This window comes from Festucalex cinctus, chromosome 18 (assembly GCF_051991245.1).
Source record: "Festucalex cinctus isolate MCC-2025b chromosome 18, RoL_Fcin_1.0, whole genome shotgun sequence".
In the NCBI taxonomy this organism is placed as follows: domain Eukaryota; kingdom Metazoa; phylum Chordata; class Actinopteri; order Syngnathiformes; family Syngnathidae; genus Festucalex; species Festucalex cinctus.
In genome coordinates this window covers 16,105,788-16,132,632 of record NC_135428.1, presented here as the reverse complement: position 1 = coordinate 16,132,632, position 26,845 = coordinate 16,105,788, and the positions used below count along the sequence as shown (strand labels likewise).

Below are 26,845 nucleotides of genomic sequence, written 5' to 3'. Positions count from 1 at the left end.
ACCAATCAAGTGGAAGGCATTTTGATGCACCTGGAATGCTAATGTTAAGGATATAGTAACATCAGTTTTTGTCAGCTGTTCTATGGGCTAGGAATGCAACAAACAATGCTCAAGACAACTGAAATGATGAATTGATTTTGGCCGCCGCCCACCTTTTCCAGTTCCTCGCCAACCAGTCGTCCGTCCTGGTTGACGTCCAGGTACTTGAACATGGTGTCCACCAGCGCCAGCCTGGCCTCCATGTCCCTCTGCTGGTTCCGTTCCGTTTCAGGGTTCCCCGCGGTGGTCTTCATGTCCAGCAGCAAGCTTTTCAGACGGTTGTACTCGGACATGGTGCACGCGTTGCCTACGACACAAGAAAACTCAAGATGATTCGGCTGTTTAATGGTTCACCGATTCCGGTTAGCGGAATCATCACTGACTTAAATGACTCAATGCCGTGGATCCTGATGATTCTTTTGAATCATTTCTCTGATTTCCGAAATGATTTAATGCATCCCTTTACCAGAGACTGACTTTGTGGATTCAATGCAGATTGAGATACTTCAATTTAGTGTGCTCACAGTCATGTCAGCGGATTTGGTTGACTGTTGACGACAGATGTGTCCGATGATTCATTTGAATCACTTCACTGACTCATCATGGCAGACTCAAACGATTTGGTAAATCTGTTACACAGTAGACTCCAATTTATTTGTTCCTTGACACCAGTTTGCCGATTTACCAGAGCACAGCTGACTCAGAGGATTCGTTTGAATGCAACCACTTCATCGAATTAGCATATTCACATGGTTTGGTTGAATCCCGCCAGTGATCCAAATACGCAAACTCTTCATGAACAAAGCAGAATATATAAATATTGTGTTATTCTGTTGACCGACTTCACTTGGCGATCTCACTGACGAGTGACGACCACGATGATTGGAGTTATTTTTCATGGTTATATACTTTTGGCACTTGTTGCACACCACGGACTCATTTGCATAATTTGACAGCATGCCAGCTCCAATTAATTACGAGTAATCCACGTGAAGACAAAAGGTAAACACCCGCGTTTAGAGCAGCTCAAGCTCCTAGTCCTCCTTTTTTGGGGGGGATTATGCCGCCTTCTCACTACCAGACGATACGAAGCTTTTTCAGAAATAGAGAGCCCGCAAATTAATCGCGGGCGGCGGCGGCGACAGCGGCTTTATTTTCCCCGACAAGCTCTTCCAAAATCAATTAGGACGCCAAACACGTCTGCCGCACACTACGAGTGGGCCTTGATGCCGGTGGAGGGATGCGTAAATAAACGACAGACGGCGATGGGAATTTTTTTTTACCCGCTGAGCTTTTTGACAGGAAAAAAGAAAAGTCTGCCCTACGTGAATAAATCACCGTCTGCTGGCGGTGCGACAACTTTCAAAGCTAATCAACAGTAAACGACAGCGTGCAATAATGTGAAATTTTGTGATGTCACTATAGCGCAACAATTACCTCCTGACATGTGACGATTACTTGAATCCATTGTAAGTGGCTTTTATTTCTTTTTAAGGCACTGTTGAGTTTCAACACTCTCACCTTTGAAATAATTCCGGAAATTAAAGGCAGCATTCGAGGACAACGTCGAGGCATATTTAACGATGCCACTGCAGCGCAACAAATAGCCCCCACTGCGTGACACCTATAAAACATGCACATATCTTTACACTTATGCGTTAGCTGACAAACAAAATCTTCCCCCTTACTGTGAATCAAGCTCAGGGTGACCCGGCATCAAATGCGCCACATGCCAAGGAGCCATTTGGCGGAACAAACCTTGATAAGTCACGTTTCACTATTTCAAGCGACACACGGGAGGAGCGTTTGAACATAAATCAAAAAAGTAGAAAGCAAAGAGGCCATGCGAATATGCTAACAGGTTAGCATGACATTCTGCATGGGTCATTGGCTCAACAATGGTTTGTACTATCATCGTTTTAGCAGGTTAACTGCGTTAGCAAAAACAAATGGACAGACATTTTACCAAAATGGAGATATTCAACACTATTGTAAGAAATGATAGTAATGCTAACATGCTAATTTGTTGTTTTAGTAGGTCAGCAGTCATACCTGAGGCTGTAAGTGTTCACATTTGGCCAATTGTTGTATGGCAGGCAAACTTTTAACCAAATATTGGTAATGTTCACTAATACGATAAGGAAGCAAGTCAGGTTGACATGCTAAATGGTTATTTTAAACAGTCGAGCAATCTAGGTGGGTGAATGTTAACAAAAAGTTGAGATGTTCACAGCTATCTTGAAAATGTCAGCAATGCTAACATGCTAACTTATTATTTTACCACGTTGCCAGTCTCCATATCGAGCTAGAGACAGTCTATCTTATCAGAAAGTGACAATGTTCGCTCCTATTGTAGAAAAGTACATAATACTATTTTATTTTATTTATTTTTTTAACAGGAAAGCATTTGGTCAGTAATGTTGGTCATGCTAAGTTGCTAACATATGAATTGATGGTTTGAGCAGGTAAGCAGTCACACATAAGTCTACGGTAGTCAGCATTTTTCCAAGAAAGGTCAATATTCACACCTGTCATTGAAAAACTAGTTTAGGTATGCTGTATGTAATGCTAACATGCTAATTAGTTCTTTTAGCAGGTTAGCAGTCATGAATAAAGCTACGGTCACCAGTACTTTACTAAAAAGTGACACCTATCATAGAAAAAGCAGGTAATACGGTACATAATGCATACTAACAAGATTAGCTATCATACAGCTACGGGGTGACTGCCGCCATTTTGTTACTTGGATAAATGACAATATGCCAGAATGTAAAACACAATTGATTTAGCTGGGAAATAATTAGCCAGCGTCCACTGTGGCGAACGGGAACAATGTGAGGCTGTTAACAATGAAAAGGCTTCTTGCGTTGACCTCAAACAAGACTCATTTTTATTTGTCATTCCCCTCCTGTATGAAATATGGTTTTGGTTAGCCCCGGGCGGGTGCACTGGCAGGCAGCGCTGAAACGAGGTCGCCATTAGAGAGGCGTGGCGGTGGCGGCTGCTGTTGCTGGCAGCAGGTAGCAAGGCGGAAGGCTGAAGAACAGGCCCCATTAAGCAAGAAAAAGGGAGCTAATGAAGGGGCAAATTAACAAAGCGCAAAAACAACAAATAACACGTGTACAGGCTCACCGGAACTCACTTTTGTTCATTTGGCCCCCGCTAAACAGGTCACATACTGACGATAAATCGAGTCCATACTCCAAACTTCCAACATTTATTCAATGAATGCCATTCATATAGAAATACTGTAAATGGCTCCAGTGGGGGCGGCACGTCCGCCTCCCAGTACGGAGGACGCAAGATCAAGTCCAGGCTCCGGCCTTCCCGGGTGGAGTTTGCATATTCTCCCCGTGCCTGCGTGGGTCTTCTCCGGGTACTCCGGTCTCCTCCCACATTCCAAAGACATGCATGGTGGGTTAATTGGGCGCTCCGAATTGTCCCTAGGTGAAATTGTGAGTGTGGATGGTGGTTTGTCTCTGTGTGCCCTGCGATTGGCTGGTAACCACTTCAGGGTGTACCCCGCCAAGCCGGCTGGGATAGGCTCCAGCACCCCCCTGCGACCCTTGTGAGGAGTACACAGTTAAGAAAATGGATGGATGGATGGCTCCAGTGGATGCCTTACCTCCAATGAATTACATATTTTTTCCAAATTAAGAAAGTATTTTTTATTTCAAATTAATTTTAAGCATATTTATTTTACTATAGTAGTGTATTATAGTATTATTGTAGTATTACCCTTGATAAATACTGTACCTGATACTTTGCAGTTGAGTGGAAAAATATTCATTGTGAAAGAGTTTTTTTTGTTTGTTTGTTTTTTTCTCTCTAAGAGGTAAGGTGTTTTTTTTTTTGTTTTTTTTTACTAAGCTTCAGAGTAAATGGTCATTGTAAAATGTATTTCTTAGCTAAAATAATATATTTAGTAGCCTTTATTTGTATAATTTTAAAAGAGAGGGATAATTGTGGAGAATACCAGGTATGTAGAAATGCACATTTTTTAATTTAATCACTACATTTTAGTTTTGAATCTGGACATAAAACTATCTCGCGCCCAACTCGCCGGGCCTGAATTAATTGAGGCCTATTGTCCGGTGGAGGTGAGGTGAGCCCATATTTGAGGAAATACAGTAATGATCCTTTTTTGTCCACAGAAGTCCATTGCTAAACATTGCTGCCTTTCAAATTTTATTATTTCGGCAGAAGCCCATCAAGTAAGCTAACTAGTTGGGTTGCTTCCTTCACTATGATGCGCAGGAGATGAAAAAACAAACAAACAAACAAACAGAAGCAATTCTTTCACGTTCAACTATGCGTGAACCCTCAGGACGACCCGAGGCGGAGCTTAAGCTATGAGAAATGCTCGTGTCGGCGCATCGCTGGAGTTTATTGTAAAACTCAGGAGATTTGCGGAATAATGATTGGAAGTGGGAGCAATTAAGCAACGAGGAAGGAAGGAAGGACGAACGGACGGGAAATTCAAGTAATTAACATCGCAAACAGAGGATTAACCGCCATCTTCCCATTCATAATGAGTCACCCCAGCCCGCAAAAAAAAAAGACAAAAGTTATTATTTTTGTCCACGTCTGCATGCACGCAATAAAATAAGCCTGCTCATTTAGTTCACGCCGACATCCTTCATCATATATTCTCCATTCCCAAAAAATAATAAAGAGAAATGATCTTTTCATCTCGTCGCTCTCAGAAAAAGATGAAGTCTGTCTTTTTTTTTTTCTTTTTTTTTTTATTAATGCGCCGACGTGGCCGCTGCTAAAAAAGTAAGACGGTGGGAAAAAGAATCTTGCTGACGCGAGTCAAAAGTCACTTAGACGAGCGCTAATTCAGCTTTGACCTCAGATACACTTTCTTGGACATCGTTAAAAAACATTCGGGTACGCTCTTTGACGGACAAAATTAAATGTTGAAAGGCCGCAAAAAAAAAAAAAAAAAAAAAAAGGATGGAGATTGAAAAGAATTCGACATAATGTGGTAAAATAATGCTTATAGTGTACAAAAAAGGAGTTGTCCTGGCATAAGATGATAGAAATACAAAATATAATCAAATCCAAAAATATAATGCTGTTTGTAAAATGCATGTAAAAGAGAAAAAATGGAAAAAAAATAAAATATTATACGTTGAAATATGGGGCATTAAAAATAATTCAATTCTTCTTCATTTGTGTCAGCATGATTGTCCAGTATGACACTGCCTCCTAGTGGCCAAGGCAGGCACACCAGAAGGAGCAGCACAATCATGCACAGTTTCATTAGAAAGTGCTACTTTCCCGATTCAATCAGTAGTATAATATCACGCCCTTCACCAAAACAGGGCAGGAGTAAAACTTTTTCAAGCATCCATCCATTTTTGTTTTGTTTCAGGTACACATCGTCCCACCCGTCCCATGTCGGACCCATTTATAGTGAAGAGTAACACAGAAAAAAAAAAAGTCAGAAAATCTCCGGTGAATTAGCAGACAGGAGGCGGCAGAGGTGGTCTCGGCGCGCTAAACTAGGTCACCCGTCGAGTCACGTGTTCTCCCGCCGAGGCGAGAACGGGAATTTTAAATGTGACACCGTGATTGATGAGCGTGGCCGCCCCGCCCCCCCATCGCATCCCCCATTCTCCCGCCTTCAATTACTGCCATGAATAAATGCATCGATCCGTCTCCTGACTGGCGCGTCTTACATCTTCCCGGGACACACGTCAACGCCGGATGCCATCAAACGACGCTTGTGACAAGACGGTGAGCTACCCGTCACTTTTTTTAAATGCCGCAATCAACGGGGGAAAAAAAACAGGAGGATTTTTTTTTTCCTTGACACTTGTGAATCATCTCTGACTTTTTTTTTTATTTAATTTTTTTTTTTATCCCCGCCAAAGTTTATTAGCGGTCACTCATATTTGTGAGTTAGTGTCCTAATTTGAATAAATCACTGCTCTGTATTCAACATAAAATCTGACCACTAACATGAAAAACAGATAGCTCACCTCAAATAAACACGGACAACTTTTCCTTGAAAAGAATAGCAGGACCCTCAACCCTGTTAAATGCCTTACCCCCTAATAGACACTTGGTACTCTGCAGTCGAGTAAGCAAAGCCACGTGTGTAAAATTGACGTTTACAGCAGAGATGAAAGAAACCAAAAGATGTCAGGTCCCTCAACCCCTAGTAAAACCATCCCCCCTAATAAAGGTCTGGTACACCCTGAGGGTGAGTAAGTAAAGTCACCTGCAGTGCAGATGTGACAAATTCACAGCAGAGTTCAAACAGAAAATGCTGAGAGTGTTTGACCTGCAAAAAGAATGTAACTGCCTCACCCCTAATAAACGTCTTACCTCTGATAGCTGCCTGTCACCTTCTGAATTTGAGTGAATCAAGAGTCTGGCAGTGCTTATGTGGCATCAAAGATGAAGATCAATGACAAAGTGTGGCTTTAGAATAGCAGGCATAGAAGAATAGAACCCTACCCTCTAATCCAGGGGTGTCAAACTCATATTAGCTCAGGGGCCTCATGGAGGAAAATATATTACCAAGTGGGCCGGATCGGTAAAATAATGGTATATAACTTTTACCGTCAATTATACGCAAATTTTCGCTATTTGTGGGCTAGCCCTAAATTACGGCGCTCAACTGTAATCCTATTGTTCCAAAAAATAACATGAATGCAAATGTAACACTTTTGCCTGTCTGTGTTCTGGACGTGTTAAATCTACCTGCTTTGCATATATATTGTTCCCAGAATGCATTGTGTGGCGCAGTTAACACATTCACTTGCCGCCATTTTCACTGAAGCAACCTCCTTCGATCCTGGCTGTTTTCCTAGATTTTGACTGATTTTTGCAAGGCCTACAGAATATTGTGTTCTATTGTTATAAAAACATGGAAACTACCAAAAATAAATAAATAAATAAAATTAGCATCTCTAATTTCATCAGAAAAAAAGTATATTTCTATCTGTTTTCGTTTTTGGAGCAATTAACACTAAAATATAGCTAAGTTTTATCATGATTCACAAATCTGTTTAAAACTGTGGGGAAATTTGCAACATGGCCCTGGTTAATCTCTTATACTCTGCTGCCACCTCCTGGCCGTTTTTGTAATAACTAACATTGCTTCAACCGTTCTCTGCAGTTCAGAGGCTGCATCAAAGCCTTCTGTATGCTCTAGCATAAAAAAAAAAAAAACGTAAACAGTAAATACGTCTTTGGAACACTGTTATTTAAAATAAAACGTTTTTATACGTTTTTGTGAGCAAATGAGTTAATGTTACAAGGATGTTAATCCTTGTCATATCTATTGTGTTACCAGTAATTAAATTGTGTCGTATTTAACATGTTTATGTCGGTCTATGATTTAAAACTAAATAAATAAACAAACCGTAACTGTAAATTGTGTGAAAAATAATGACATCCAGGATGATTCCCCGTACAAATTGTATTGCTCATCTGAAGACTGCTTTTGAAATTATAGATTCATATGTTTTGATTGTGGCCAGCTGATTAATTGGTCCGACATTCCAAATTATTTTTTACTTTACAAAATCATCTCGCAGGTCGGGCTAAACCCCTTTGCAGGCCTAATCCGGCCCGCAGGCCGTATGTTTGACACACCTGCTCTAATTGATGCCTCGTACCCTCCAGGACACCGAATGAGTGACTTAAGTTTATCCAACTGAAGACTCTCGCAGTTTTAGAAAAAGCCAGCCCTGGCTGCTCGCTAACGCTAACCGATTCTCAAATTCTCTTTCAGTCAGCCAATTTCTCCTCGTTCATTTTTCATTTTGAACATTGCCGGGATTAAACGCAACGCATTTGATATCCCCGCAGTCTTCGGCTCGCTCGCTCTCCAGGGTCCCGAGATGAATCGGCATGCCCGATGACGCGGCACGACTCCAAGACGGGAGCCTTAACGCTGGCTTACATCATGACTAGCGCGGCTAGCTTTGGGCCGCTAATTGAAGCTTTGGGCAAGTAAAGGGAAGTAATTAAGAAGTAATGAGGAGGTGGAGGAAAACGGGGGTCTTAAAGGGAACATGTTATGGGGGAGAAATTAAATCCCTTTAAATGTCATCAAGAGTGAAATTTAACAAGTATATGTTTAGTTACCCGCCAACTTCTGAAAATGTGCCTGCGCATGAGCACTTGTGCCAGATTGTGACATCACAGTGGGCTAATTTGCATAATACCACCTCCACACGGAGTTCCTCATCAAATAGCTTGACCAAGTTCCAGAACATCCCCCCCGCCTCAAAAAAATAAAACAACAAAAAACTTCGATGCAGCAGTTGACGCACACTCGTGTCACTGCCAAAAGGTGAGCAGAGCTGCAGCTTCATTAGCTTCTGATAATTGAGAAATATTTGTGTTTGGTCACGTCATACGCCACAACACTAATTGGCAAATATATTTTAGGGGCTTGGTTATGAAATGCTGCATGTCATTATAGTCCAGCCGAATCTTAATTATGTTTGCTAACTCGCTAAATAGCCCCAACGTAAAGACTATTTATAGCGTGTGAGCAGCTTTGCTTGAATCTACACATGCAACACACACACTCACATTCTGCGATGTCACGTTCAGCCGTTCCCATGGCAACAAGCCCAAAGGAAGGCGACAACGCTGGCTGTCCCTTCCAAAGGCGAGACGCTTAATCACTGACCCGCCGCTGTCATCGTTGCGTGCGTACCAACGATCGGATGCAATTAACGTCGGCTAAATGAATGTCAACGAGTGCAAAGGAGGCTTTAAAAAAAAAAAAAAAAAAACTCTTGTGAAGTTTTCACGCCCAACATGCTGAAAAGCTTTAAAAAAAAACAAAAAAAAAAACAGCGACGATGATAAGACTCGTCCTTGCTTATCCCACCAGGAGGAGGGCGGGAGATTGGCGGTTCACACCAGCGGGGGGTCGAGCTACTTTCCGTCATCCCAGCTAAAGCAGGGAGCGGCTCGGACCACTACGTCGAGTGTCAACATCCTAATCGGCACAAGGGAAAAGGTGAGGGAGAGGAAAGACTGTCTTTTTTTCTTTTTCTTTTTTAAGTTTTCATTACAAGGGAGAGCAGCAATTGTACACAGTAAAAACAGACCTAGAATGCAGTAGACAAAGTCCTCTGACACGGTAAAAACTGTTCTTCAGTATAGGGAAAAAGTTTGCTGGTAAACTGTAATAACATTTACAACACAGTAATAATGCTGTAATAACACCATCACAGCTCAATGACACTACACTTACACACTATCTACTATACTATTATCATTATTAGAAATTACATACTTTACACATGACGACAATAACTAACACTGATAACATTAACTACATTGCTATAACACTGTCGTTACATTTTACTGTGGCAAAACTGTTAACGCTGAAGAAAAAACACACTGTAATAACACACGTAACTATGCATTGTAATAAAACAGAACTGCAAAAATGCTAACACCATAATATCACATAACGACACTGTAATAACACTAAAAATGTGCAGTACTAACGCTAACTAGGCTGTAATAAGACTTACATTTGTAACAAAATGTTAATAATGCTGTCATTACACAGATGTGTGAAGCACTGCCACGAATAGCTAAAATGTGCAAGTAATTGCTGCCAATCATTTATAAAAAAAAAAAAAAAAAAGCAATTGACCAACATGCCGCAAGATGGCGTGAATCTGCAAATGGCGATTATGCACTGTAAATGTAAAAGTAGCATTATTACTCGGCTTCCGCATCAATACACGTGCTAACGTGTGTGCGCGGCACATCTAATTAATTAACACTGTTGATCTGTGCGTGCGCGTGTGCGTGTACGTGTGTGTGTTGCACAGAGCAGATTACAGCCGCTTATTGCTAAATAGTCTGCGGTTAATGGAGTGCTCTTCAAGCAGCTTTGAGTAATGGAGCATCTTGTGTATTCAGACGACAGCGAGGATTACACGCATGAAGAATGACGGCGCGTGTGTGTGTGTTACGCAATAAGAGAGGTGCATCGCGTGTGATTACACATTAATACTTAATCACTTAAACTCACCGGACATTTCATTAAGTCCACCAATCTGCCTATATAAACATGCAGACGTTGCTCACTTTGAATAAATAACCCACAAAAGAATGCATGTAACCACATGGTGCGCATTATCGGATGATTGTGTTTGGTGAAGCAGCATGTGGCTCGAGTGTGACTTGTGGACGCCGTATACTACATTCTGTGTGTCGGCATCTGCTCGGTTCAAGGACAAAGGGTTGACTTGAGGTTATAAGTTGAGAGAGAAGAAAGTGAGAGTGAGGCGGGTTTTGGGGGGGCGGGGGGTGGGTGGGGGTGTGCTATATATGTATATATAGATGTGTGTGTGTGTGTGTGTATATATATATATATATATATACATATATATATATATATATATATATATATATATATATATATATATATATATATATATATATATATATATATATATATATATATATAAATAACGGATCAACACCAAATTCAATGGTAATTGTCTTTTCATCACAGAATGGATGAAAAACATTTTCAAGGAAAACTTCCCCCACCACCAGTTTTACAGATAAACACGAAATTCAATGGACATGTCTTTTAAAACAGGATGCACAAAAAAAGTCTCAAGGCCTAAAAAAACGAAAAGGACGTCGACCATGCGATTTTAGGTCAACAATTTTCAAGACCATAAATGTATAGCATGACAGCATGCACGATAAAGTCTCAAGGAGCCATGCCTGAAATTGAACAGGAAGTCGGCCATTTTGGTTGACAGCCGCCATCTGGGGCAAATCCCAGTGGTGGAACTTTTGACGAACTCCAGCTGGGGATTTTATCCAATTGGAAGCAGGTGTCGACGACAGATGGGTGATGCGAAATTGCTTCGTAGCCTATGCCTGTCTCATGTGGGCGTGGCATGGTGTCAAGTTTGACCATTGACTATTGACCGTTGTAAGAGGAGACGCAAAAGTGTATTTATTTATCAGCGCTTTCATCTTTAATTATTCAATAGCTAATATTTTTATCCATCATATCACATCAGGGAATAAATGCGCGTTGTCTGCGTCAATAAAACAGCCCCAAAACGCAGAATTCAAAAACCCATAAAAAGGCGTTAAATGAAATTTGATTTAATAATACCAAGCGAGTCGATAGCAAGGCCGCGCGTGTCGCCGGCAGGCATGTTCGACAGATGGCATATGGGGGGCTCAAGGGAGAAGGCTCGTGCTAGCGCCACCTGTAACGCTAAAAACAACAAAAAAAGGTCAGCGGCATCCATCCGCGGCGGCCATGTTCTCCGACGAAATCACCGGGGATGAGCTTGCGGGCGAAAGAAAAAAATAAAAAGAACAATAACACGCACCGCTAGCTAACTTTGCTCAGGCAGCTGCCGGGGTCGCCCTTTTCCTCCCTGTGGGTCCTCGAATTAGACGGCGCTACGTAGTCAGCGACTTTCGCGGGGCTCCGTGATGCAAATGGGCCCGTTGCCACTCACCTCCCCCCCACGCCGCCCCGAGGCGGCGCGCTGGCTAATAACGAGCATCAAGGGCAGCGTGACACGCTATACTATACTTTGTGTTGGGGAAATTGATGGGGACGCTGAAAACGTTGGGTTCTCGAGTGAATACAGGCAGGCCTGCTTTTCCGGACTGCCAAAAAAAGTAGGCTAAGACAGAGATGATGCAAGTTCGGCACTTTATACATGAAACATGACAAAAGCGTATGAGACTGCAGCGCCACCTAGTGATCGCTATTAGTTGATGGAAACATATGCTACCTCCATCAAGGACGTTGCATTGTTGCCGAAAGGTGCTTCAAGAATTTGGTCTGTAATATTTGAGCTTGTTTATTTATTTACTTATTTTTGAATTCTAAAAAATTGAATCTTTACTTTTTCATTGTGTAGTATTGGATAGAATTCTGAGGGGCAAAAATGTTTATTTATTTTTTTAAATTAAAGCTGCAGCAGTCATTGCTGTTGAGCATAGGATAATATGTAACTAATTTATTATTATTAAATTACAAACTATTAAACCATATCAATATCAAGTCTTTTTCACCTTGGAAGTATGCAATATTTTATGGAAAATCTCAATTTTGATAATTTTGAAAAAGGCTCAAACATTCATTGCCGTTGAGTATAGGATAATATTTAACTATTTTATTAATAAATTATAATAAAATAAAATAAAATTGCTTTTCACTTTGTCATTGTGCAATATTTTGTGCAGAAGTTTGATGAGAAAAATTAATTTAATCTACTTTGGAGTAAGGCTGTGACTCATAGCTGTTAATTAAACGATAATTTTCAACTACCGTATTTTATTTTTACTCAATTAGCAAGGCAGCACGGTGGATGATTGGTTAGCACGTCCACCTCCCAGTTCTCAGGACTCGGGTTCGAGTCCAGGCTCCGGCCTTCCTGGGTGGAGTTTGCATGTTCTCCCCGTGCCCGCGTGGGTCTTCTCCGGGTACTCCGGTCTCCTCTCACATTCTAAAGACATGCATGGCAGGTTAATTGGGAGCTCCGAATTGTCCCTAGGTGTGCTTGTGAGTGTGGATGGTTGTTCGTCTCTGTGTGCCCTGCGATTGGCTGGCAACCACTCCAGGGTGTCCCCCGCCTACTGCCCAGAGCCAGCTGAGATAGGCTCCAGCTCCCCCCACAACCCTTGTGAGGAATAAGCGGTCAAGAAACTGGATGGTTGGATAAATTAGCAAGGATGTTGATGTGGTTTACACCTGTAAAATTTGAGTGTATTAAATTTTTATTCAGTTTTGTCAAATAATGAGTAACACTTTCATTTCTTCATAAATGTATTAACAAAAAAAAAAAAGTTATTTTCACCTGGATAAGTTTTTTTTTTTTTTTATTAGATATTTTAATAATTAAAAACAACATTTCAACATGGGATATTTTGTGTATTTTTTTTTATTTTTTTTACTAATTTAATACATTTTGTAATAAGGATGTAACATTGATTGCTGTTGAGTAAAAGGGGGGGGGGGGGATAAGGTTGCACCTGTAATATTTAACTTTAGAATTTTTTACAATTATTTTAAAATTGTATACTCGCATTGTTAGTCTGTGATATTTTGTGTAGATTTTTAAGGAAAAAACCTGAACGAAATCAATTTTGTAATCACTCTGTAACATTCATTGCTATTTATGAGCAGAATGGCACACTTTACGATTCCACCAAATAAATACCCAGCGTCTATTTTGTCAAATGCAGGAAGTGCTTTGCTGGTGTATTTAAGGTCTCAATCTAGCGGCAAAGTGAAAATGAGTGGCAGGGCGTCCGTTCGGCCGATCAGTCAGTCCGCTCGCAAGTTAGCGAGGTGTCAATCGAGGCGAGCCCGCATGCCCTCCGGTCTGACGTCTCGGCGGGCAGAGAGCGCTCGTATATTTATACATCTGACAGCTCCCATTACACGGCCGCCCCGATGTTCAAGCAAAGCCTCCCCCGCGGGCCCGACCCCGGGATGAGGCGAGCCGAGTCATCGCGGCGCCTGATAAACGAGCCCGGGCGGATGACAAACTGTACAAGAGTCAATTAAATGACACAATTCAATTAATGAGAGTGCAGGAAAATTAATAAAAAAAAAAAAAGCCAACTTGGAATGTTTTGGGAGATGTTTGAACTCGAAGTGAATGCTTGTAGGTTGCAATGAATCTCAAAGGGCATCTCATGACACAACACAGTCATACCTTGAGAAACGAGTTGAATTTATTTTAACTCAAAAGACTTTCAAATCATCTTTGGCCACTAAAATGAATGGAAATGACATACACAAGCGAAGAAGAGTTTCACTACTACTGTAAATAAGTGGCTGCAATGTGAAATAAGGCTGTGACATAAAAATGAGGGTAGGGTGAATGGTGTATGAAAAATGTTTTAGTTTTGCATTTTTAATACTTTTGCTAAAATTCCACTTATTATTCCTAATATGACATTTTATATAAAATTTTAAGTCATTTTTTTTTAAATAAGGCTGTAATATTTATTGCAACATTATATTTAAAAAAAATTTTTTTATTTCATTTTGACAAATTTTAATCAATTGTTTTTCACATTGGCATAATTGAAGGGAAAATAATGAATTTAGTCCATTTAAAACATGGCTGTAACATTTATTTGTTTGTAGCATTTTTCAAAACTGTACTGTCTAATGAAGTACATTTGGCTTTACTTTAGTAATTTTATTTGTACGTCTCAATTCTCATGTACAGTTTATCAGATTCCGACCTTGACAAAACGAAGCCCGGCAGCCAAATTATGCATTTTTCCTTCCCGCTGCTATTAAACTGATAAAACCAACGTCGGCAAACAAAGCGTCATAGCCAAATGAAATCATTCATCACTTTCCAATTCCTCGCTCGGCTGCCAGCAGCTTTTGTTTTTCTTCCTTTTTTTTTGGCGTTTGGACGCATCATAACGGCTCCAAAAATCATACGCTACCACCTGTTAGCGCCGCGACAGATGTGACCAAGTGCTAAAAAGCGGCCCTTTCAATAAATCACAATTAGACGAGCGCTAATGAGGAGGTTTGCTAACAAGTGCTAAAAGCTACATGAGGATGCGCTTGAGTGTTGGTCCAAACCTTTAAAAAGACCTGAAATAAAAAAATATTTAACGAGCTGTGAAAAAATGACAACATAATGACTCTAATTAATAACATACGGCACAAATGTGTGTTAACAGTGGGACATCCACTGCTGCCAAGTTTAATTCTTCTCCCCCACCCACTCACTCGTCTGTTGTTTTTTTTTTCGTTTTTTTTTTCTGTATTACATCCAGAGAGGGAAGAAAGAGACACAGATTCTAACGATACATCCACGATGAGACCCGTGAAGATGAATTACGGAGGTCCCACTGCGATTTATTTCAGTTTTGGATCACATCATAAGACCCCCCCCCCCCCCCCCAAAAAAAAAAAACAAAGAAAATGAGATTTTGCTTTGTGTGCTTTTTTTATTGGACGGCACGATGTTGTAAAAGTTGTAAGGGAAAGGTGCTATCCGCTATGTATAAATAATCTTTGTAAAACAATGAGTGTGGTCTATAAACAGAATGCTATTCATCTTGCAGTCTTGTATTGATCTTTTTAAAGGGCAATCCCATGAATGTGTATGGCGAGAAGCTATCACCGGATCGATCCAACATGGTGTCTCCACCGAGCTACATATTTATCTACTTAACTAGCTATCTGTCCACATAACCTGCATACTGTATACTTTGCGACATATTTATCTATTTAATCTAATCGACATATCTGTCGACCTAGTACTACATTACATAGATACTGTATCTAGCTATCTACATACCTACACTTGAAAAACAATTTGGGTCCCAAAATTATTCATAAATAAATAATTTTCAAAAATTGTCCCTTGTGATATTTGTAATTGCTCTGCAATTGCTATCTCTTATGAGGATGATGTATTAGCCACCCTTAGTTTGTCCAGTCACTTTTTATCTGTAGTTGCTATGCAGTTACTATGGTTTTATATTAGCCACTCTTAGTTTGTCTAGCCATTTCAGTATTTTTTTTTCAATCAAATTGTCAGCATGCAATTTTTTGGTTGAATTTCAAGCAGAAAAAATAATTCAATCCATTTTAGACGGTTGGATGGATGGGCATTTAACTCATTCACTCCCAGCCATTTTCATAGAAGCAATCCCCTTCGCTCCCGGATGTTTTACTGGATTTTGACCGATTTTGTTCTATTGCTATAAAAGCATGGAACATACCAAAAGAAAGATTAAAGTCTCTTCTTTCATCAGGGAAAAAAAATATGTTTCTATCCATTTCCGTTTTGCGGCAATTAGCATGAGAATATAGCTAAGTTTCATCATTATTCACAAATCTAATTAATCTAATTGTGAGTAATTGAGCTTTTTTTTTTTTTTTCCAATGCCCGGGTTGATCTCCTTTGCTCTGCTGCCACCTACTGACCGTTTGTGTAATAACTACCATTTCTTCAACCATTCTTTGCAGTTGTGAGGCTGCATTAAAACCTTCGGTATGCTCTAGCATAAAAAACAAACAAACAAAAAAAACGTCTAAATACGTCTTTGGGACGCTTAAAACATTTAAACTATAATGTATTTATACGTTTTTGGGAGCAAATTAATTAGCAAGAATGTTAATAACTGCATTTTTAATTTGTGTAAAAAGGGCCTTTTATGTAGATTATTGAGGAAATTAATGGATTTGATCCATTTTTGGAATAAAGCCGTAACATACAAGTAGCAAGGTGAATCTGTTGCGTATGTCATATGATCAACATAATTATGATTTGACTTCGCTTTACATTACACATTTCTCTCACACACACGATGGAAGTTCATATGGCGCATCATAAATTATGTATGTCTATTTTTCACTAGGTTGTTTGCAGTTGTTACAGCAGCTCACGTCATGAATAAGTGATGAACATAAGTGTTGTTTTCTATTATCTGCACGGTTTTTCTACGAGTCGACTATCTACAGCAGCAGGGCCAGTCTGAAGAGAAGTTTCTCGCTTTCCCGGTACAAACGGCGGGACATCTCTATCTGGGACAGGACATCCATTTGCCACGGCAAATATGCCCGCCGTAATGAATTAGCGGGGAGGACAGCGACTAAATGAGGTTTAAAATAAAGAAAAGCCGGCTGGCCGGTCGGCTCGTTAATAAGCCGGCGTTAACAAATAAAGGGCTGTCAGGGGAGGCCTTGCAGCGGGTCCGATGTGTCACACTCGGTTCCCCGGACCGAAACGAGCCCTCACCGACCCCGATGGTAACTTTCCAACGGCACGACCTTGCTAACTTCTAACTCCATTTTGGGGGACGACACGCAGCATTCAGTACTTTTAAAAAGCATCTCAGTGTGGACAAGTCAAAGCTGCCGGTACGGTGATGACACGACCGTCGGGTTAATGGCGTCCTCCACAAAAAAAAAAAACGGTCTGAAAGGGGCCACGCGTTGACGGCTAATGCAATAAGCGGCGCTGTCACCGCGCGAGGCAGCAATTGATAAAGAGTCTTGGGTATAAAGTGCAGCAGCCAACATAGACGGATAATGGATGGCTAAAAGCGGAGGAGAATTCCCGTAAGTCGTCCGCTCTAAGCAAGCATCAAGTCATTTGTTCCAACGACTAACAGGACGCACTCAAACTAATTTCCTAAATGGCACAAAAAGCATTTTGCGTCCAACGCAATTGCAGTAAACTGCCGATAAACAAGGATGGAGTAAAAACAATGTCAAACCAATCAGAAAGTCGTTCATTTGATTGCAAGGCCCTTGCAGTTTTCCAGTCGAGATTTCATTTTGGAACTTAACCTTCAACCCCAAAATCTCTCAGAACTTCAATACACTGTTTGGATGTTTGACATGATCTGAGTCAGGCCAACACTAACGCCTGCGTAGATTCATGCAAAAATACAGATCACAAGCCGAATCGGGCCAATGCTACAATTTGTTTTTGTTTTGTTTTGTTTTTTTCCCTAAAATGAAACCCAAACCCCTAAATGCCAACCTTAACAGTCAAGGATTACATGGAAACATTTCCAAACAATTTGAGCATGGTGTTAGCACAAAGTCCACGCTACAAGGTAAAGTGGGACAGCTCAGGCAAATTCAAGGTTTTTCCCCTTACACTAATCTCCTGTAATCATATAAATCCTAAAAGATGAATCTGACCAATAACCTTGAACTCTAACCCTATCTCCTAACTCTTCAACGCAAACCCTAATCCTACAAACACCCAGTTAGTTTTGAGGGGGGGAATCTCAAACAATTTCAATGTGGCATTAACTCTGACGTTGTCTTTCGAGCTGAACATGGGCAGTGCTACCAAAACCCTAACCCAGTACTGGAGAATCAAGATTTTTCCAATCATGCTTTATTAAATCTTAACTCTCATCAGGTTACACTAAAGGAGAACACCCCCTAAAAGTCATTTCTGACAATGTAGAAGAATGAAATCCCTGGTCGACTATACCAAACCTTCCCTTTACCCGAGTTTTTGTTCACCGTTGCTCAGGTTAGTTAAGACTCTGACTAGGCAACTTCTTGAATAAATCAGATCAAAATTGAGCCTCTTCTTTTTGTATAATCGGTACAAAGATCGATCTCCAGCTCTCACCACCTTGGGGAAATGAAGCAATACAAAATCCGCATGATGGCTCCCAACAAATGCGCCGTTTTGATCCCAGAGTCAACAAGGAGGCGTCCAAGTACGAGCGAGTGTGCCACTCATCCCTAATGAAGTGCCAGAAGCCGCAGGATGCATCAGAGAAGTCTCCCGCTGCTGAGGGCGAGTCCCCCCCCCCCTTTGAACCTGGGCGCAAACAGACGACGCTCTGATCTGCATTCAATCAGAAAGGACAGAGATGATTAATCAGACGCTACTCATGCTTTTTGGACCCTTTTTATTTTTAATCAACGGCGGGGCTGCGAGTGGCACGATCAAATTAGCGCGATGACGATGTAGCGTCGTGGGTCCGTTGTACTCCCTCCAATTTCGCTCCTTTTGAAAAGTATATAAATAGCAAGAAGCAAAAGTCTCCTATTCATCTGGACTAAGCCAACAGCGTGAATGCCAGGACAGGAAGCATCCGTCTCTCTTCTTTCTACTGGTCACAACAATCCCGATGAAAGCGGTCAAATTCGGCACCGTGACTTTTGGGCCACGGGGCCTGGAGTAAAGCAAAATTGACTTTCACGCCACAGCGTTTAGGTTTTTATCACAATTTGAGAGCAGAATCAGACACGCATGGCCCAAGGGCTATGCAGGGGGAACGGGGGCACTTAAAAGGGGCTGACGGGCTTCATGGGGGGATGGCTTTATTTACTGTGATGAAGACTTCTTGAGAGAAAAGCTAAGAAAATGAAGGTTAAAGCCAAAAGTCGACTTTCAGTGTTGTTGGATGTGCAGACCGTAAAAAAAATGGCACCTTCCAATAGCTATTCTTAGGGACTCTGCCAGAACCAAAACAAGTGCAGGCAAAATTCTCTTGGACCCTCCATATCCTGGTCACCACATCTTCCAACTTCAAGTATGCACACGAAAACCAGCAGACATTCCAATAGCTTCTTCCCACTTGCCATCAGTTCCCTAAACAGATGACTGAAAATACAAGGAGTCCTCGAGTTGCGTCGTACGCAACCTACGTCGTTTCGACTTTACGGCGCCGGTGCCTTGTCCGTAGCGCCTTCTTTTTCGATAATTTCCCACAATAATAACACCACTTTAAAGTTATTTAAAGTTGTGTTGTTGTTAGCTCCAGCAACGTACGTCTCCTCGAGGAGGTGGTCTCACGTCACATTTCCGTGTTTAAGTCTCCATTAGCTCCACTCTGCCGTCGGTCCGCAATGAATGTCCGTGCAGAAACACGAAATATCGGTTCCGCCTATTCCGGGTCACACAAATATTTTTTTAATAACTGTACAAAGTATTTTGATGTAAATATCGACATTAACGGTGAAATCGCCAGCGTAGGAACGGAAGTCAGCCGTAACGCGAGGACTCACTGTACTAGCTAATACTGGTGTAGCTACATGGTAAATGGTAAATGGCACTTCATTTATATAGCGCTTTTCCACCTTACAAGGCCCTCAAAGCGCTTTACATTTTGACTACCCATTCACCTACTGATGACGCAGCATCAGGAGCAATTGGGTGTTCAGTATCTTGCTCAAGGATACTTAGACGTGGTTACAATGGCATAGGATCGAACCCACAATCTCTGGGTTGGGAGACAACCACCATACCACTGATGGTTCTGATTCTGAAGTAGGAAATCTCTCCATTGAATTTGTCACACTTCCCATCGAAAATTTGAAGCGTTTCCAAAATTCCCGAATACCCGAACCCGATAGGAAACTAAGTCTAGTATCAGCTTGGCAGCTATCTGGTTGACAGTCCGCCACAGCCTTATCTGGCAAGAGACATGAAAACTGCTATCCAGTCAAAGACAAAACCTAAAGAGAGCTCCATCTCTGCGCTATTATCTGTATTTCAACCAAAGCGCATGACACATTTTATTGGGACACCTTGAAACTGGTACACAAAATAAATGCCATAATATTTCTCCTCGGAACCACTGTAACCATGACAACCAAGGCCTAAGATGCCCTGTTGTTTGTCATCCAGCCACATTCACCAGCAAACAAGCGAGCGTGTAAGTCAATTAGCTTGTTTTGGAAATATTTGGCAAGCCACCGCCAGTCGCGTCTCGTCAACTCCTTTTCGCCTTCCTGCTGTTATTCCTACACCTGCAGTCTTAATCACAGAGACCCTTTTTTTTTTCTCTCCTCTCGATCTCCCGCCGTTCTCCTTCTCTGTCGTCTGGCTTCGGTGGCCTAATGTGGCGAGCGAACGTGGCTAATGTGGATTAGCTATGCGCGCCGGCGTGGGCCCAGGAATCCCTTTCGGCTTAACGGGCCGATTAAAAGCGCCGCCACGATGGCGCGTGTGAGCGCGCATGTGAACAGCGGCAATAAGCGCGAGCTTCTCTATTTACACATCCGCACCTTGAGGGGATTAGAGAATATATTCTAATCTGACCTGGAAAAGGAGATTTAAAGGCACGCCGCTAACAGATGTTAGACAGGGACGGCGGTATCCGGGAGCGGCGTAACCTCCAGTCGGGATGAAGTGGACTTTGAAGTGATGCACTTTGCTTGCTGTGAAACCAAATGGGAGTAATTATGCTGATTTTAGCGGGGTGTAAAATATTTGGATTGGAAACAAACAGTGTAGTGTGAAGTCAGCCTCTGGCTAGCAGACATTACAGCGAGTGACAAGCTGTTGGTGCTATTTCAAAAGGAACATCTGTACACCAAAAAAGCTTTTTCAAATGGGTAAACAAGTACTGCCAAATGAATATCGCTAACCACGACATATGCTAGCCAGAAGCTGAGCTTCATTGTGTTTGTTTACAGTAGTCCTCCGTACAGTACCGAAAACTCTGCAATGCATTCCATATCTTCTATCATGTGGGCTTTTGTGAGAACAAAAATCCTTCAATATTCGTCCAAGCATGAATGGCGTCGCATTTAAGTGCCATTGTCACTACTTGTCAGGCTATCGTTTCCCAGACGACAAACTCAACCCTGAGCGCCGGCATGGAGCTCCCGACTGCAAAAACAATTTGATTCTTTCATCTCCATTAAATGAATATCCACTACAGAGGGCCCGGTTGCCACGGCGATAGCGGCGGCGGCAGGCGACAAGTGCCTCAAAGAAACAATTGTTTTGTTCCCGTGGAAATGTTTCTGTATTAAATTGAAGTCAAAAAGCCTTCAAGTACGCCGACTTCATTTTGGGTCCATCCCTCTTGGGAGAGCTTTCACAAAGCGCTTTGGCGTCTGCATCAAAACAAGCTTTAATAACTCAACAATAATTTCTTTTAATTAAGAAAAACTACAGTTGGTGACACAGCCTGCGCTATTTTTTGCAGCGCCGGTAATTAAAAATGACTCAACAGATGATCAGTGCCTTCCTTGCCTTTGACGGAAAAAGAGCTTGGTTCTCCGTCAGAAGCATAAGACAACGCCTTTGAAAGAAAAATCAGAGCAGATTGTGGCGCGTTAACGCGAATCACATCCAGACGACTTCATGCCAAAAGGATGATACCAAACTATCTCAAACTATCCAATTTGATGTAACCACGGTGAATCGTTACATTCCGATCGCTATGGTGTTGGAGTGAATTGTATAGTATGGCATCTTAGTTTAAGCGAATCGAATGAAATTGTAATTGAAGTTACTTGTACGGCCTCTTAATTGGAGGGAATTGTACTGTAATTGAACTGTTTCACATTGAATTGAATCGTAATTAGAGCCAACCTGATCATATTGGGTATCGTGTCACATCAAAACCTATTACATGAATTTTCAAATAAATTTGATTAAACCGTATCACCATTTCAGTCAACTTCATTTGATCAAATTGTATCGCATCGTAATTGGACTCAACTGTTTATCGTAATTAGAGGAAACTGAATCATATCGCAACTTAGCTTGACTGAATCGCATAGCCTCGTGATTAGTCAGTTGTATTAAGTTGACAAATTGATGTTGGATTTTTTATTCAATCGTCCTGTGCCGCAACTATCGCATTGGAGTGATTTGGATCAACTCATAGTTTAAATTGACTCAATCATGTCACATTGTAATTGAACTGAATTCCTCCATTTCATTCCTCAATCACGTTGCATTGCAATTTAATTTGACTGAATCGTATCATAATTGAATTATTAAATGTATCAAATCACAGCTCATTTTAACAAAATCGGATATTATCCTGATAGTTAATTGCATGACAGACATCACAAATTAAATTTACTGAATAACATCGTAATTGGATTGAATTGCTTGGTTGTAATATGAGTCAATTAGATGATATAGTAACTTACCGGTAATTTAACCAAATCGTACCACATCGTAAGTAGAATTAATTGCATTGCAGAATGGTAATTAGAGTCAATCATATGACATTGCGACATATGAATAAATCGTATCGCACTGGACAAAATTGCATGATATATCGTATACGGCTCAAATCTGAGAATAAGTCCTGCCAAGAACATACACAACAACGTCGACGCTAACACTAATAATGGCGTTGCGGGTACGGCAATTACCTTTGAAGAAGCAGTCCTTGCTGTGCACCACGTAGATGCGCCTCCTCTCCACGCAGGCGGTTCGGTAAACCTCGCAGTGGTTCTCGTAGAAGCGTCCGTCCGAGCCGCACACCGGCACGAAGGAGGCGCGGCATTTCTCCTGGCACACGCACTCGGCGCGGCCCGTCGTCGCCATCAGCACGCACTGGCGCCCGCGACCGCAGTAAGTCCTCCGACAGGGACCGCTGTCCGGGTCGGAGGCGGCTGAAACAGAACAGGAACAACGGAGGCTTCAAGAACCCAACTTGTTTCAAAGCATGCAAGTCTATGGAACAACACACTACACCGCCCGTAAGAGTTGACACATGGTGTTGCTAAACTTGACATTGAAAGCATAAACATGATTTGAGATCCTAATTTGCAACCCTAATTTTTGTCTTAAACCTATCCCTCATTTGAAACCCTAAACTCTAATTGGAACCCTTCATTTGAACTTGTAACATTAATCCCGAGACTCTTGTGTGATTAAGGGCTATAGAAATGAACTTGACTACTACTTTTACAGTAAAAAACTCTGCACTTGGTTTCAAACCCTATACTTTGAAACCTTAAACCTGTCTTTCATTCCGACTATGAAAGCTTTCTTTAAATCCAAATGTGAAACCCTAACCCTGACTTTAAACCCATTTTGAAACCCTAATGTTGATTTGAAACCCTAACTTTGAACTTTAATCCTGGCTTCAAAAACTGATTTACAAACAAAAACTTGACTTGACACCTTTTCTGTAACTCTAACTCTGCCTCTAAAACCGATTTAGAAACCTAAATCAAGACTTGAAAACCTTACCTTGTCTCGAAACTTTAATTTGAAACTAAAACTGGACTTTAAAGCCTTCAAACAACTCTAACTGTGGCATCTACCTTTGCCAGAAACATAAATTAAAACCCTTTTTAGAATCGATGTGACTCTTGAAACCTCCATCCATGCCTGTCTTGAAACCCTACCTTGAAAGCCCAAGCTTGCCTGTACATTAAATAAAGCGAACCGATGACATCTAATTCCATTTCTTCCTGTGGGAAATAACTGAAACAATAAAGCAGGCGCAGTCGGCAGGCTGTTTGCTCTTTTATCATAATCAAGTATTTATTCCATATCGTCTCTCCTCGGGAGATGCGTTCGCTTGCCTCTTTATCCCGTCGTACTAATTGCCCGTCGCGTCTCGCTCTCTGAAGCATCTGTGGGAAATGCAAACTAGCCCCCACCCGACCTACCCGACCAACCCTTCGGCGACCTACGCGTTGGCGCCAAGGTTGATTACAAGACGGTTCGCGGTCTCGGGGCATGAGAGATTAAAACGCTTTAGTGGCCCACCACCGGCTGCCTTTCTTTCTATGAGCGGCCCCCGAACACCCTGCCCCCACCCCGCCTCCCGCTTACAACCGTACAACACAAAAGTTGTTAACAATACACAAGACGTTTGACATTTGCGTCTGGCTCTCCAGGCTAAAAATGCGAAATCCAACCCGTCTAAGCGGGTCCGAGCGGAGACGGCACTGTTGTTGTTGTCTTTTATTTGCCGTCTAAGACGTCTCTCGGTGGGGGGCTTCAATTGGAAGGCTGTAATGATCCATTTCCGTTGTTTGTTCGCCCGCCTTATGTCTGACATTTCGACAAGCCGACATGTTGATTAGCTTTTAAGAGGATGCCGGCAAGATGGCCGACCAGCGCTGACCAAGTTGGAACCAAGAAAAGTGACGCGGAAATACAACGGCAGTCACTTTTGACACACCAACCCTAACCTTTACTTGAAGCCCTAACCTTGAGTTTAAATTGTAATGATAGTTTGAAACCCTACTTTGAACAACTAACTGTAACCCTACCTTTATCCTTAATTAACTCGGACAAAGAAATCCCATTTTCAAACCTTAACCTTGTCCTTACACCTTATTTGGAACCCCTAATGCTAGCTTGAAACCCCAGCCCTGGATTTTAACCCTAAATTATTATTTCATTTTTTTTTTCACATGGAAGGGTATAGAAAATGGCTGGCACTGAATTATTGAATGACTTGAGTTGCATTGTTGTGTTTGTGTACGAGGCATTCAAGTGTACCCGTCACTTGACTCTGGCGGCAAAACCCTCAAAGCCTCTCCGCGTTGAGCCACTCACAGGCCTGGATTTACTTGAACCCGGGGCAAGCAGAATCTCTAGCTCTTGGAGTACTTTCAGTGGCGTCGTCCCATTCCATTTTTCTATTTCATCAGTTTGTTGTTGTTTTTTTTATACGCTTCCACCCTGCCGCGGGCGCAGAGGGACACTCACCAGCCTCCTAAAACCCGCCGCTCGTCCCGCGGAGCCTCCTGGGGGGGGGTGCCCGCGTGACACTTTGACTCGGCTTTTGTCGGCGAGTCTAAAATGTGCTGACTCAGCGCGCTATTCGATTAGCGGGCGGAAGCGGGCCGCCGATAATTAAATTCACAGGGGACAAACCGTCGATGGGCGTCTCATGCGGGACAAAGCGCTTGTGACATGACGGGCTTGCTGGGATGGAATATCAATGCAACACAACAACAAAAACTTTCAAGCTGAGACCAGACAGATAAGACGTACACCTTACGGTAATAAAAAAAAACAAACAAGGGGGGGTGGGGGTTGGAAACTATCTTGAAAAAGCACAATTGTGGAAAATGACTGATATGATAAAGGAGAAAAATGAAATTGATTTAAGTGACACACGAACCACATGACACCACAAAGCAAGCAAAAGAATGCAAAAAAATGCATTAAATGTATTTGTCTATTATTTGCTATATGCTAGCATATTGGCTTTTAGCATGCTAGCATTTTATCAGTTCTCATCTGATCTTTCTGACGTGGCATGATGTGAAATCGTTACCTAGCTTACGATTATGCTAGCATGTTAGCATTTTAGCACTTCACATTTCAAATAGAACTCAACCTTTTCTACTCGGGTTGCTATCTGCCATATCGTAGCATAGCAACATTAATTTTATCAGTTATTAGCGTAGCAACTGCTTGCAGTCATTTTGCCATTTCTTATTCCAAATGGGTCCACTTAAGCCACCACCTACCACTCTTGGAGTGCAAGAACCAAGACAAAATCATCTCAGACCCTCCACAGCCTGGTCACCACCTCTTTCATTTCTTTTCCTCAGGCAGACACTATCGCTTCTACTACCGGAGTCAAATTCCTTGTGTGTTTCTACATACTTGGCCAAAAAAGGTAATCAATCTTAACATTTTCTCTACTCTAATTGCTTGTCTGCCTTATATGTTAGCTTTGCAACTACTATGCTATCATTTTATCACTTTTAGATTCAAATAGCATACGACTACAGGGCATGATGTAAATCATTCTCTAGTTTGTGCTCAGATTGGTCTCTTAACAACTTAGCAAAATTAGCATATTAGCATCTGACAAATTCTCACTGCAAATAGTACCCGACTATATAGTAGAATCTAAAATCCTTATCAGTAATGCCTTAGCACTTTCTCCGCTACATGTTAGCATGGTAATTGCTAATATGTTAGCCTTGCATCATTTCTCATACCCGAATACAGGGCATAATGTGAAATCCTTATCAATTTTCTTTTGTCGCTCTCTCTACTCTGGTTGCTATCTTGTCATAGCTTAGCATAGCATTTGGACAGCATGTTAGTAGAGTATTCACTTAGTACTGTATTTGATCAATTCTCTGATTCACCGCCTACATACATCCCCGTGGGCAACCTCGGAGTACGGCCGGTACGGCTCATGCTTGAAAATCCCTCATTCCCCCAGCGAGGATGCTGTAGAACAAAAAAAGAAAACTAGCACCCGTGTAGACATAGCAGATGGTGTGCAGCTGTTTGCACCAGCAAAAACAGGATAATTTATATTCAGCGTGGATTACCGGCCGTATGAACGTTGTATTAAACGTATGGAAATGAAAGCAAAACGCCGGCGCAGAAAGCACTTAACGCTGCAGCCTAAATATGTTCTGCCGCATGTTTTACCTTCTCATTAAGTTGGGAAAAGTGCATCGTTGCCTCTTAATGCAGGTGAAATCAGCTCATTTGGCTTTCTATAAATACACGGCGTTCATTTGCTTTTAAGTACGCCTCGCCTGCAATCATGCAATTGTCTGTTGTCTGATACGTTTCTTTGTTACAGATCATAAGCCATCCAT

General features: G+C 41.7%; 1 protein-coding gene across 1 annotated transcript in view; it reads right to left on the bottom strand.

The window, feature by feature from the left end:
- The window catches only part of fstl4 (follistatin-like 4), a 123,924-nt gene that overhangs the window by 27,793 nt on the left and 69,286 nt on the right, over positions 1–26,845 (bottom strand). The window contains exons 5-6 of the mRNA XM_077505302.1: positions 22,676–22,918; positions 153–346 (exon numbers count right to left, since the gene is read on the bottom strand). Of these exons, the coding sequence (XP_077361428.1) occupies positions 153–346; positions 22,676–22,918 (437 nt within the window). The remainder of the gene's footprint in view (positions 1–152; positions 347–22,675; positions 22,919–26,845) is intronic.